Raw genomic sequence first — 14533 nt, 5'->3', positions numbered from 1 at the left:
CAGCAAGCCTTACATGTGGATTGACCTGGACAGGATTACATGGCAAATGACCTCTTTTCCTGGTTTTGCTGCACTGCTCTTATGAATAATGTGACAAGTTGGTAGAGGCTACCCTACAGCAACACAACCAAGGCAACAGGATTGAACTGCGCTGGCTGATTAATGAACCACACTCTCATTTGGACAGAAACACCAGTCCAATGAAGTGGAAATCATGTGTTATGGTGTTCATTCATATCCAGAAAATACGTATTGCAGTCCTTCTCTAACCAGGCTCTCTTAAAAACTGTGTACAGTCTAAGTTGAAGTCTGAGAGACAAGATGTTAGGGAAAACGTCATACATATCACTACTGCAACCACAGACTATTCCATGGTATTAAACATTTTTTTAAAAACTGTTTCTGTAGAGGATTGTTGCATATATCAGTAGGCATGGAACTGTCCACATCTATACTCTGGAAATATTGAAGCAAGATTTGTGTGCCAATTTATACAGTTAGTTACTATAACTTTACTTCTGGTTCATGAGTTGCTAAAAGAGCTATCTGTTTTTCCTCTTGCTTTATTTGTTATATACTCCTTCTCCTAAGTGGATCACGGCTGTATTAATAATAGGCAAATACATTTTTCTCAAAAAATTTAATTGCAGAATTATTTACAGAAGATGATCATAAACAATACAGGAACCAATTAAAAGAGGCAGCTTCATAAAAGAGCTATGGGAAGTGGGGGGAGATAGTGAAGCACATTTTCTTGTTCTCCTTACAATAAGCTGAAGGCAAATAGAAGATAATGGGAAAAAAGGAGAAAATCAAGAATAAAACAATTGGCAAAGATGTTCCCAAATAAATAAACTAACATTTTTGGTAAATCAGATATTACTGAGAAACAAGAAATTGTTGTAGCAATGAAACAATATACTGTACATTCAATTTAGGTATCCAGCATGCTACTAAACAGAACTTCTCAAAAGAACCATAAAAGCATGAATAAGAGAATTACATAAACTAGTTTAATTCTAGTGAAGTGTAGATTTTATACAGATGGCAAATATTTGGCACTCAGTTCATCCTCATTCTTATTATGATTTCTTTTGTGTGTGTGTGACACACATACACACAGAATTCTTTAATGATAACTAAAGAGCTACTTTCCTGTTTCTAACATTCCTTGAAATTTTATAGGAGGCATTTTATTTAGTCCTTAGGCCGTACTTGAATATTTTGGCACATTACATACTAAGTGAATCTATGAGTTTATTTCTGTACAGAAAAAGCTGCATGGTTATAGTGGTGTTTTATTTTTACATGAAAGAATAATTTTGGAGCAGTATTCTTTGCATCTCACTTTTTAAATCTCCTCCCCATGAATGTATGAAATGGAGGGAGTAATGTATACATGCTGAGCCCTTTAAAGGTGAAATGGAGAACAAATGTTAAATCCAGCGGTAAACCATTGCACAGACATGAATGCAGCTCCTAAAGGTAAATGTGAAATTAAGACTGAATGGTCAAGCCCAGATAAGCATGGCATGCTAGGAAAATTGAAGTTAATCAGTAATACACTTGATTGACATAATCATAAAGGATTGAATTCATTATGAGAATTTTGTAGTTAACTCAGGAACTACTTGAATACTGAAACAGATATTTTATAGGTTTGCATCTACTGTATTTCTAAAACGAAACTCACGACACTATGCATTATAGTATATAGAAAACAATAGCTACTAAAGGTGATATGCCCTGATGTCCAAATAAGATTTTGCTTCCTTTGATAATACGTCTCATATCAAGTGTTGAACCCCTTCAGTGCTACGGAGTCCTCCAGCATGTACACTGGGGTGGCAAAATTAAGGCTGAATATCTGTCGATGCCAATACGAACTGTGGCAAGTGGCATCTTCTATAGCTGCCATTTGAAAGGGAGAAACATATTCAATAATTTGTCTCTGATCAGGGACTGCTACTATAGATTAGACTACAACCTCTTGGTCATACTGTATTTTTTAACCAGAATTACCAATGAGACTGCATTGGGAAATATGGTTGGGGAACGTCAAACCAGACTTATTAAAAGTATGAATGAAAGTAAGGGTTATTTTGTTGTTGATAGTTTTTGAGTATGGAGGGAGGGAAACCTTGGTCAACTTGTCAAAATTAAGGTCAACCCCTCTATCTGCCCCACTCTCGAAATTACAAGACCATTGTGGAGATAAATGGTCCTTTGTAAAAAGTGTGTGTAGTTGTCTCTCTCTGTGTAGTAGCTCAATGCTAGTTTGAAAACAGGATTATTGAGGGGACTGGCTTTCTGAGGCGGTTCCAGTCTTCACTTAAACATGTGCTGAACTGGGTAACCCACTTAGGTGTACATTGAAGTCCCCAAACCTCCTCCCAAAAACCCATGCTTTCTTGGGGGAGGAATATCTAGATGGACTCCAGCAGTAGTTTAATAATGGCCAGGTATTTTTTTTATTTTTAAGGGCTTATTTTGGGGTTTTTGGCGAGGGGGTAGGTGCCCTCTTGCTTTTCCGGGCTCAATTCACACTGGACCTACACCTAGAAAGAACCGGATCTTATCAAAGATCCAGGTTGTACCAGGTATCTAATTAATTTGGGACAAAGCAGGGTTTACCTGCATCATCTCAAATTAATTCGGTTTTACTAGAGGCGTCATTTGGACGCCTCAGGAAAAAGCTCAAGATCTCACGCATTTTGGGCCCTATCTGGATGGGCTCTGAGTATTCTCGGTTGGTATTCATGATCAGGCTTCTGGATTATTGTCTTTCTCGGCCACCTGTTGACTTATAGTGACCCATGGATTTCATAGGGTTTTTTAAGGCAACTAATTTGCTAGTTATTTCCTCTGAAATATTGCCTACATCATCTGATTTTTGTTGGAAAACACTCATCCAAGTACTATCAAGAGCAGATCCCTCTTAGCTTCAACATGCGATCGAATTGGTGCCCTTACAGGATATTTAGGCCTCTCCAAGAACTCTTATATTCTCAAATGGATATGATAATTACTTGGTTTTTAATGACATAAAGGAAAATGTCTTTTTAAACCTTGCATATTTATACACACTGGTGTATTTTATGCAAGGCCATTCAGATTATCCAAGCAGCAAACTATACACATGCATACAAAATATTTTAATGAAGTTGAGGATTGAAGGGTAAATAATGAAAATCAACAAATATGACATAAGATGGGATCTTGATGATACAAAACATAGCCCCAGACATTGGGAAGAAGTCTATAATATTTTTCATCTTTATTTAAAGAGATTGCTCCATATAGTCCAATATTATGCTTATTTAGTCCAATCTTATGCTTATTCAGCAGTCTACTGTATTGTGTCTAAGAATATAGATTCACAGATACGACTTCACAAGTCTGCTACTCAGTAAGGACTCAGTACATTGTCTCTGTGTTTAGGATTGGACAACAATCTTGTGAACCAATATTTGGGAGTAAATCCCACTGGACACAATAAGGTTTATTTCTGAGCAAAGATACAAAGGATTCTGCTGTTGGCTTTATTATACTTTTATTTTACAGCCTATGGAAGTCTCACTGAACTTATCTGTACTTGTTTCTGAATAGACAAGTATAAGATTGGGCTCTTACTCTGAATGTTAATATTATTTTGGAGACTATAATTTCAAAATGGTAATTGTATCATATCTTGAAAAGGGAATATAAATATGTTTAACTGGAAACTGTACATTTTCAGCACGATTGTTGTATACAGCTGTATCTTCCCCCCTTTTAATTATTTAAAGGACTTCAAATCTGAAACACGTTAAGTAATACTCTCTATATAATCTTTAGTACTCATACTAGACTGAAGCCAACTTATTCGCAACACAAATATTATAAATATTAAATTTAGTCCCACACCATTCCCTAAAAATTAAATATATAATAAGAAGCTAGGTTTATTATCTGCCATTATTGATTTAATCTTTCCTGTATAAAAGAAAGTGAATATATTGCACTTAAAAACTTGACTTGTGATCACTTTTTATCAGTTAGCAGAAGGCATCTGGTTTATATTTTAATATATTTTTTTCTTTGGAACAAAAGTGGAACCAAGAAGGTGATCTACAGAGGAAAATGCTTATGTTCACTATATTATCATCATTGCATGAACAGCATGCAATTTAGTGTTTTACTGATTCAAACAGGTCTGATCTATTGTTTATAAATAGTGCCTTCCGTAATAATGAGAGACCAAGATCCAACGGTCATGCTGTTGGGCATAAAGCTGGGCAACTACATTCTTTGACTGAGTTGTCACCATCCGGGACTATATATGTTATGATGATGGCCTGGGAGGATGGGAGCTCTCCCTTTATCTCAGCTCTACGACTGCAGCTGGATTGTGCTGGAACTCCTTCTTGCCCCTTGGCTGCTAAATGATCAAGAGGATGGACCTCATGCCATCAAACTGGGGAAGGGGGTGCGCTAGACTCCTCCCATGTAACATTCATTGAAATACAGGGTGTTTCAAAAAGATGGACTGGATTCAAAATAGCTATCTCTCTGCAACTGTCATGAAATATGGTGTATAGTTTGAATAGAATAGTATGAAAGATGTATGATTGGGGTCTATATAGTCTAGAGCAAGGGTCCCCAAACTAATGCCCTCCAAGGTCATTTACCTGGCCCCCGCCCTCAATTTTATAATATAATATTTTATATCATTTTAAATAATATAATATATTGTATATACATATAATATTTATAATAATATTATAATGTTATACAATATAATACTAATAATAATACCATATAATAATAATAATAATTATATGTTATATATTACATATAATATTACAGTATAGTGGTATAGCTCAATATAGTAATATATAATGCTAATATTGTGCTATGCTAATAATATATTGTATGTATATACAGTTGCTCTGAGTCCCTTTCGGGGTGAGAAGGGCGGGATATAAACGTAGTAAATGAATAAATAAATAATTTTAGACTTAGGCTCGCCCAAAGTCTGAAATGACTTGAAGGCACACAACAACAACAACAATCCTAATTCACTTGACTATCTCATTGGCCAGAAGCAGGCACACACTTCCCATTGAAATCCTGATAGGTTTATGTTGGTTACAATTGTTTTCATTTTTAAATATTGTATTGTTCTTTCATTGTTGTTGCTGTTTTGCACTACAAATAAGACATGTGCAGTGTGCATAGGAATTTCTTCTGTTTTTTTTTTCAAATGATAATTCGGCCCCTCCACAGTCTGAAGGGTTGTGGACCGGCCCTCGGCTTTAAAAGTTTGAGGACCCCTGGGCTAGAGCTATCATCCTGAGACTGAGGTCTGGAAAACTACAAGAAGGTGAACTGTAATTGGACTGTAATTAAAAGTTGCTGATGAGAACTGTGACAATGATGATCTGTTGAACTTTTTGGGGAAAAAACAGCATGTTTACATTATCAGAGACAATGCTCTTTAAGTTAAGGAATGCTTACAAGATTCTTTACATTACGAAGGAAGCAAATAAGGCTCCTTGATAAGGAAAACCAGTTAAACAAAGTCAACATCTTTCCAGGAACTGATGGAATCAACATGTTTCAGGCTGGAAAAACATCTATCATTAATTTACAACTTTGGAACAACATCAGCAAGAATTATTCCTATTACAGACTCAATCTAATAGTTCTCAAGTGTGACAGACAGCTGTGCTGTTCACCTGCCATACTCTGCCTCTTGAGAAGGAGAGAGATGGTGTACCTTTGGGAGTAGCAGATCTGCAATGGAACAGTCTGATCACTTGCCTCCTTTTCTCAAGGGAAGAGAAAGGAGGTTTTGGAGTCATGATACCTTTGCAGGGAGCCAGTTTCTGAGCCTTGGCATTGTTCTTAGGGAAAGAAGATGCATTTTGGTGTTTTGGAAGTTTTAGAACTGTGCATTGGCAGGCTGCAGGGAAACCAGGGTTTGCCCTAAGCAGGTGCTTTTCCAAAGAGGGAGAAAGGATATGGTAATATTGGGATGAATGAAAATGAATGGAAGTGTATGGGTAATGTGAATGCTGAGTAAAAATGTAATTCCCCTTTCTTTGTTTGTTAGCCAATGAAACTGTAGGTTGTTGTGGATTCAGTATAGTGACACAGAATCTGTATGTCCAATGTCATTCTTTGTGTAAAAGTTCTGATACCATTTCTCATGCTGGAAAATTGCACTAATAAGAAGCTATGCTTCAAAGTTATTGAAAAATTATTCATAACACAACCACAATCCAACAATAAATGAAACTCTTATCCCTTGGAAAGATGGGGCATATAGTTTCAGAGGATTACTTCTTGATGCCTCTCCCAGTACACAAATGACCTACTCTAAATCATTTGAAAAATGGCAACCCCACAAAATAAGGCCCAATGGGATATTCTCTATTTGACATGTTTCTGGCGCAAAATGGTTAGTAAAATTCGATAACTTCATTACTCATTAAACCATTCGTGTAATTGTAACATGTTACTACTGTGAAACATACTGCTTTGAAATGAGGTCCATCATTTTGAAACACCAGTGTATATCACTCATTGGATCTTGGCCTGAGTATATGTTTAAATGCAGTAAAATAATGTTCATGAATTGTTCCAGATCAAGCTTTTATTTATGCTGGAATCTATCTTTCCTTTAATGCCTTACCTTAAATCAGGGCCAGGCAACATATAGGTCATACCAGAGCATTTATGGGTTCTTAAATGCTCCCCCCATGCACTGAAATTTGGAGGCATATTGGCCTAAGGCTTAAATAGTTTGGACAGGGTCAAACTAAAAATTACCTTACTTACATGTGATCTTACATGTACACATTTAAAAACACCCATGTTTGTTGGAGTTGTGTGTGTTAGTGTGCTTTTCCTAGAAAAACATCTGTACTGTAATGTTGCAAGTGACAGTCATAGAATGCCTAGAGCAAAAGCACATAAGCCTGATCACGGCTCTAGCAAAAATGGTTTAAAATTCAATGAGAATTATATGCAAATAATATTTAATGCACTAGACTTTATGTTTCATCACTGTGGAACTTTTCATCTCCCTCTCTCTTAAGTTTCCACACTGTAGCACATGGTGGGAAATCAAATGAGATTACCTTATTACCATCAGTCCCTGATCTACAAAGGAGTACACAAAGGAGAAAAGCACATACAATTTGGCAATACCCGTTAAAAAATGAGATAAAAACATAGCAGCAGCCATAATTGGGATGTGGCGGGAAGAGAGGAACGACAGAAATCTATATTTCAGATTTGCTCTCTCTAGGAAATGCATACTGTATAACTTTACTTTCATGTGATTACTTCTAATTAGCAGCTCCATTTGAAACAAACAAACAAACACCCATCCTTAAAAATCGCTTATACCTGCAAATATTCTTGCATTTAAAACAGAGCAATAAGCAGCATTGTACACAACCCAGGAATCCACGCTTTCCAGGTACAGGAATTCTTTGAACACTCTGGGGGAGAGAATATCCTAATTGATACAGAACAATCGTTAAGGAGTATCATCCGCATCATCGTCGTTACAGTCTTTTTTTCTTTTTTTCTTTTTTGCATTTTTAATGATATACATTCCTCTTGGTTTTGTTTTGTTTTTTTGCTTCCAAATGCAGTTTAAGGCTATTTGGTAAAATCTACATAAGAGATCAGGCTCAATTTACAGTGTTCCCACCTTTCTCAAACATTCAGTTCTAAAGAGTCATATCTTGAAGCTAAACATGCTTATATCAGCTTTGCCCTAAAACAGAATGCATGCTTAACAAAATACACTGGAGGAAAGGGGTTTTGGGGAGGAGAGGAGATGGGAAAACCCAACATCAGACCTGCTAACGCTCCTTTAACACCTCGCATTTTCAATCACATGACAGGCTGAAGGGCTTGTTGCAAAGTACATACTTAAAGTGCTCATCAAGGTGAAAAACCAAAGTGCTCTAGTAGTGTTTAAGTAGCCTATGGCCAACTACATATCATTCAAATAAGAGTGATAAAAGAATATTATTTTCTCATGGATTTAAGTTTTGATATTTTTGCAAAATCGTGATTTCAATTTTTGTGGGATAACGCTTCTTGTGTCCTCACTTCAAGACTTTCCCCCTTTTTAAAGTAGTAACAACAACTGGGATTGTATCTTTGAGAAAGTAGATGTATTAGAACAATAATACTAATCCCTATTATTTCTAGTTTTCGCCTTGGTATACGTCGGATGCTTAGAAACAAATTACTTCCCTTGCATTTGGCTGTTAGAAGCCACCCACCCTTTGAAATCATCTTTTAAATCTGAAACAATCAAGAGGTTTTTCTTTCTCTGTTAAAGTAATACTGCATAGGAAACTAAAAAAAGTATTCTGGAGAAAAAGAAATACAAATGTAAACTACAGTTCACCTTTTTTTACCTTAAGATTACCATTTAAACTGAGATATACTTACCACTCACATTCATATTTCTTAAATTGTTTACAATGTCACAAACTGGTAATTTAAACAAGCAAAAGGTTTTTTTGTGTGTTTTGGTTTAAAGGATACCCTGGAAACTCAATTGAAATAGCATTTTGAAACTTCAAATATCACATGTAGCATCGCTTTTGAAATGGAACCAAAGAAAAGTGCCTGTAAACGAAATAGCCACAACATAAAAATAACAACTGTTTAAAATGTAATGAATGTTCCAAAGGAGCAGATAGAGCTTTTCATATCTTGCTACAGAAGATCTAAATTCTTAAGGCTTCCTCCTTTCCCCTATTTGCACTCAATTCAGTCCGTTAGGCATCTAGATGCTTGTCTGTACCATCTTTTCTCTCGCCAGGCTGGACTCTCCTAGTATGAAAAGGTTTCCTTGCTTTTTTGTTTGCTTGTTCCTGATGAATTTTGGAGTTTAATGGCTGGATATCCCTGTTCATCTCCAAAACCTCAATTCGACATGATGATAGGCTGAGTGTTATTTTGCCGTAACAAAGGTGGGTGGTATGGCAGAGCACATGGGCAGAACCTTTAGCTCAGAACAAGGCAAGGAAAGTTGGGTCCTGGAAGATAGAGACAGTAGGGAAAGAGGGATGACAAAGTGAAAGAGAAGGCGGGAAGAGAAATGGGTTCTTTCTTTCTTTCTTTCTTTCTTTCTTTCTTTCTTTCTTTCTTTCTTGCACTTGACATTTGTAGCACCTTCTACTTGGGTTAGCTAATGCCTCTGGTGAGTGGTAAGACACACCCATTTGAAAGGTTTGTAATTCTTATCCCTAGATATCACATCATTTTATAAAAATATAAATAACAAAAAAGTAAGCTGGGTTCCATCTCAGGAGGTGTTTCTTGTTGTCCTCTGAGAACATCTTGGATAAGTAAGGTCTCAACAAGCCCTATCCACTGGAGCTGATTGTTTAGTCTAATCATAAATATAAAAGGAAAAAAGAAACAAAAGCAAAGAGAAATAGAGAGAGAAAGAGAACAGAACAGTTGTTCTTGTGATGGGCTCAGCGGACTCTGAGGGAATCAGAAAGCATTCCGCTGTGCATGTGGCACAAAGGACACAACATCAAGGGCCATTCGGTGGCAGTGGGGAGGGCAATATGTGTGTATGTAGGTGACAAAACCAGCAAGGAGGAGACAAACTGTACAAGCATTTTGCTTTTGCTTTCTTAAGGTTTGTTTGTTTTGTTTAAAAAAAGATGAAGAATGTATGCAGCATTCTGGTCTTTAAAGCCTGGTTTGGGCCTCTGGGATATAGATCTCAATGCTGTCTGCCCGTTCCGTGGCTGAATTTTGCCGAAAAGAGGCGGCCCGTTTAGCGGCCATTAGCCGTCGCCGAGCTTCTTGACGCTGTCGGTCAGGCAGGTCTAGAGACTTCTCTCGCGTAATAGGGAATTTTCCTTTTGGGGGCTTCTTTGGTACAGGTGGAGGAACCTTTCTTTCTTCCTATAATTAAAAACAGAAAGAATAAAGGAAACAAATTAAAGAGGCAAAAGCGCACAAAGCACTACTGTAGGGCAGAACTTTCCAAACTGTGTGTCACCACATATTAGTGTCTTGGCTGCAATGTGTAGGTGTGTTGCACAAACATAATGATAAATGACAAAAGTTTTGGAAATGTATATTATTACATTACAAATCATATGTTTTTGAAAACCTAAATGGAAGGATTTCAAAGGATATGTTGTGTCCCCATACATATCATTATTACAACTTATGCATACATCCGAATCTCTTTTAAAGGGTTGGTTTAATCTCCTGTGGGACCGTGGTGGCACAGCAGTTTAAGTCACTGAGCTGCGGAACTTGCTGACCAAAAGGTCAGCAGTTCAAATCCACAGAGCAGGGTGAGCTCTTGTCATTAGCCCCAGCTTCTGCCAATCTAGAAGTCTGAAAACATGCAGATGTGAGTAGATCAGTAGGTACTGCTCAGGCAGGATGATAACGGTGCTCCATGAAGTCATGCTGGCCACATGACGTAGGAGGTGTCTATGGACAACGCTGGCTCTTCGGCTTCTAAATGAAGATGAGTACCACACCCCAGAGTCGGACTCGACTAGATTTCATGTCAAAGGGAAACCTTCATCTTTAATTTTAATCTCCTGTTTGCTAGCCAAACTGAATCACAGTGCCGTGAAATGCTGTATGTATAAAAATTGTGTCACCAACATGAAAAGTTTGGAAAACTCTGCTGTAGGAAATCAGTTAATACAACTGAAAGTTCTCTCCTTGGAACTCAGTGTTGATGATTGTAGAAATAAATAAATAGAAGCTTTACCACAGTTTCTGAATCAAGATAAACCCTGCAGTATAATAAAATGTCACTCAGGCTTGTGCAACAAGTAACAGTATTTTTACTTCAGTTCAAAAATTCAAACAGGGCAACAATATATATATAACAGTTTTTCTGAATTCACACAGAGAACACGGGAATAAACAGTCTCTTTAAATAGTCTTTAAATTTGTCTGGTGGACAAAGAAGGCTGAAGAAATCCAACACTTTGCAGACATCCATGATGCTCAGGGATTTTTCAAAGCCACAAAGATCATCTATGGACCAAGAAACCATGGCATACAGCCTCTACGCTCATCAGATGGAACCAAACTTCTGAAGGACAAAACATCAATTGCACTACATTGTAAAGAGCACTACCAGAACCTGCTGAATCGCAGCTCCAATGTGGCTGAAGAGGCCCTCTCACAAATCCTGCAACAACAAACCAGGGATGAGCTTGCAGCACTGCCTAGTTTGGAAGAAGTCAGCAATGCCATCAGCCAACAAAAAAACAACAAAGCCCGCGGACCTGATGGGATCCCTGCTGAAATCTTCAAAAAGGGTGGACCTGATACAACAACTCCACCAGCTCATTGACAAAGTGTGGGTGACTGAGAAAATCCCAGCAGACTTCAAGGATGCCACCGTCATCGTCGCATCTCACTCGTTCAGTCGTTTTCGACTCTTCGTGACCTCATGGACCAGTCCACGTCAGAACTCCCTGTCGGCCGTTGCCGCCCCCAGTTCCTTCAAGGTCGAGCCAGTCACTTCAAGGATACCGTCTATCCATCTCGCCCTTGGTCGGCCTCTCTTCCTTTTCCCTTCCATTTTCCCCACCATCATCACCCTTTTCAAGAAAGGGGATAGAACAGACTGCGGGAACTATCGCGGTATCTCCCTTCTAACCTCCGCTGGGAAAATTCTCGCAAGAATCCTTGCAAACCGCCTTCTCCCTGTTTCAGAAGACACCCTCCCAGAATCCCAGAACGGCTTCCGTCCCTCCAGAGGAACAGTGGACATGATCTTCACTGCACGACAGCTCCAAGAAAAATGTAGGGAACAAAACCAACCTCTGTACATGGCATTCATTGACCTTGCAAAGGCATTCGACACAGTGAATCACAGCACTCTCTGGACCATCCTCCAAAAAATTGGGTGCTCTGACAAATTTGTGAACATCCTGAGGCTCTTCCATGATGACATGATGGCAACAGTCTTGGACAGCAACGGCTCCCAAAGTGACCCATTTAAGGTGGAATCAGGTGTCAATCAGAGATGTGTTATTGCCCCTATCTTATTTTCTATCTTCATCACTATGATACTTCACCTTGTTGATGGGAAGCTTCCCACCGGTGTGGAAATTATCTATCGGACAGATGGCAAGCTATTTAACCTCAGCAGACTGAGAGCCAAAACCAAGGTCACCACAACATCTGTTATAGAACTCAAATATGCCGATGACAACATAGTCTATGCGCACTTAGAAGAAGACCTACAAGCCACTCTAACCACCTTTGCAGAAGCTTACGAAAAGCTCGGCCTCTCATTGAACATCGAGAAAACCAAAGTGCTCTTCCAACAGGCACCAGCTACTCCCTCTGCAATGCCAGGAATACAACTTAATGGTGTAACATTAGAAAATGTTGACCATTTCTGCTACCTTGGCAGCCACCTCTCCACAAAAGTCAACATTGACACTGAAATACAACACCGCCTGAGCTCTGCGAGCGCAGCATTTTTCAAATGAAGCAGAGAGTGTTTGATGATCGGAACATCCTTAGAGATACCAAGGTGCTTGTTTACAAAGCCATTGTCCTCCCAACCCTGCTCTACGCCTGTGAAACATGGACAGTCTACAGACGTCACACTCAACTCCTGGAGCGTTTCCATCAGCGTTGCCTCAGAAAAATCCTGCAAATTTCTTGGGAAGACAGGCAGACAAATGTCAGCATGCTGGAAGAAGCAAAGACAACCAGCATTGAAGCAATGCTCCTACGCCATCAACTCCGCTGGACTGGCCATGTTGTCCGAATGCCCGATCACCGTCTCCCAATGCAGCTACTCTCCTCCGAAAGGGAAACGTAATGTTGGTGGGCAGGAAAAGAGATTTAAAGACGGGCTTAAAGCCAATCTTAAAAACTGTGGCATAGACACTGAGAACTGGGAAGCCCTGGCCCTTGAGCACTCTAATTGGAGGTCAGCTGGGACCAGCAGTGCTGCGGAGTTCGAAGAGGCACGGATGGAGGGCTTAAGGGAGAAACGTGCCAAGAGGAAGGCCCGTCAAGCCAACCCTGACCGGGATCGCCTCCCACCTGGAAACCGATGTCCTCACTGTGGGAGAACGTGCAGATCAAGAATAGGTCTCTTCAGCCACCTAAGAACCCACCCCCAAGACACCAGATGGAAGACAATCCTCCTCGAACTATGAGGGATCGCCTAAGTTAAATACGTCTCATTAGCCTTATAAATAATCAGGCTTCGGAGAATATGGTAGCCCTTTCCTCCCTGACCATTTCCAGTCAGCTGCTCTCCTCTCTCTCCGAGATGAAAGTGGTGGTTAAAACCGTTTGTTTCACCACCAAGCCAATCGGAATTCTGGCTCCTGACTGGCTCAGCCCATCAGCTGTCGCCACATGCCCTTCCCAGTTAACTCACCACATGATAGTGCCTCTTTTACAAACCCTCACACTCTGGGCATGTTTGGAAATAAATGCAAAAGTTGCACTGCTTATTAAAGCCTATGGGAATCCCTAGGGCATTTTTTCAGTGCAAAAATCTCTGCTGAACTATTCTACATAACAAACCAGGTCAATTTGTGTTTAATTTTGTCAGAAGCAGAGTGGCACATACATATTAAATACATTATGAGTACTTTTAAATAAGGATCAGCACAAAGGTATTGCAGATCATTTTTCCTCTTGAATGTAAGCAAAATGATAGAAGAAACGTTACAGTTACAAGCACAACACAACAAATTTGGTCACCATCGCAGAACGGAAGTTCCGGTAGCCAGCACCCTCCCCTTGAAACCTTGTGAAAATCCCTGAGGCCATCCTTGCCTTTGGAAACTAAACATGGAACTCAGGATTAATCCAAGATGTCTAGCTTCTTTAATTTCAATGCAAGAGAGGGGAAAAGTTACAGATATATTAGGCTCTTTCCTGTAAAATCAAGAGGACTCTGAAGTTCCTGGTTTTGTATGGTGCCCAGGCTTCATTGACTATTGTCATGTTAGAAAAATGTTTGTTTAATTAATTTGGGTTTTCTATGAATATGAGATAGTAATTATATACACATCTTTATTCTCCTCAATGCATTACAAACACCCTCAATGTTTTGCTCAGGTAAGTCCCAGAATATCAACTGACTGAATAGATCCCCGAGGGAACTTGAAATAACGTAGTGAAAGTCAATATCCACAATTTATTCAATAATTTGCTGGCAGAGAGATGATTGCATGCAACACTGAGCATATAGCATTCACAAGTCAATTAAAAAAAACCCCTGGCCTTAGCAAATCCCATAACAGAATATGCCATCCAAAGCCACAGGTTGAATGTGTGTGTTTAAGCATAAAAATGTTATTTTTTCTTAGTCTTCAATATATATTATGCTGTAACGCAAATTCAGAAAAAAAGTTATCTTTTGATTTTTTTTGCCATTGCTTATTATTAATTGTTTCATTTCTTGCTTTGTATGAAATAACAAAATTTGCAAAGCAAGAAATAAGAAACTGAAAGAAAGAGGACAATTGAAAGGAGG

General features: G+C 38.8%; 1 protein-coding gene across 17 annotated transcripts in view; it reads right to left on the bottom strand.

The window, feature by feature from the left end:
• Positions 1-623: 623 nt before the first annotated feature.
• dlgap2 (DLG associated protein 2) overlaps positions 624-14533 on the bottom strand; it is a 619373-nt gene continuing 605463 nt past the window's right edge. For all 17 annotated transcript variants that reach the window (XM_062969083.1, XM_062969084.1, XM_062969085.1 and 14 more), the window contains one exon: positions 624-9942. In XM_062969083.1, the coding sequence (XP_062825153.1) occupies positions 9724-9942 (219 nt within the window). In that variant the 3' untranslated portion in view covers positions 624-9723. The remainder of the gene's footprint in view (positions 9943-14533) is intronic.

The sequence above is a fragment of the Anolis carolinensis genome, chromosome 1, assembly GCF_035594765.1.
Source record: "Anolis carolinensis isolate JA03-04 chromosome 1, rAnoCar3.1.pri, whole genome shotgun sequence".
NCBI classification, from domain to species: Eukaryota; Metazoa; Chordata; class Lepidosauria; order Squamata; family Dactyloidae; genus Anolis; species Anolis carolinensis.
The sequence above is the reverse complement of the archived record's forward strand: the minus strand, read 5'-3'. Positions and strand labels throughout refer to the sequence as shown.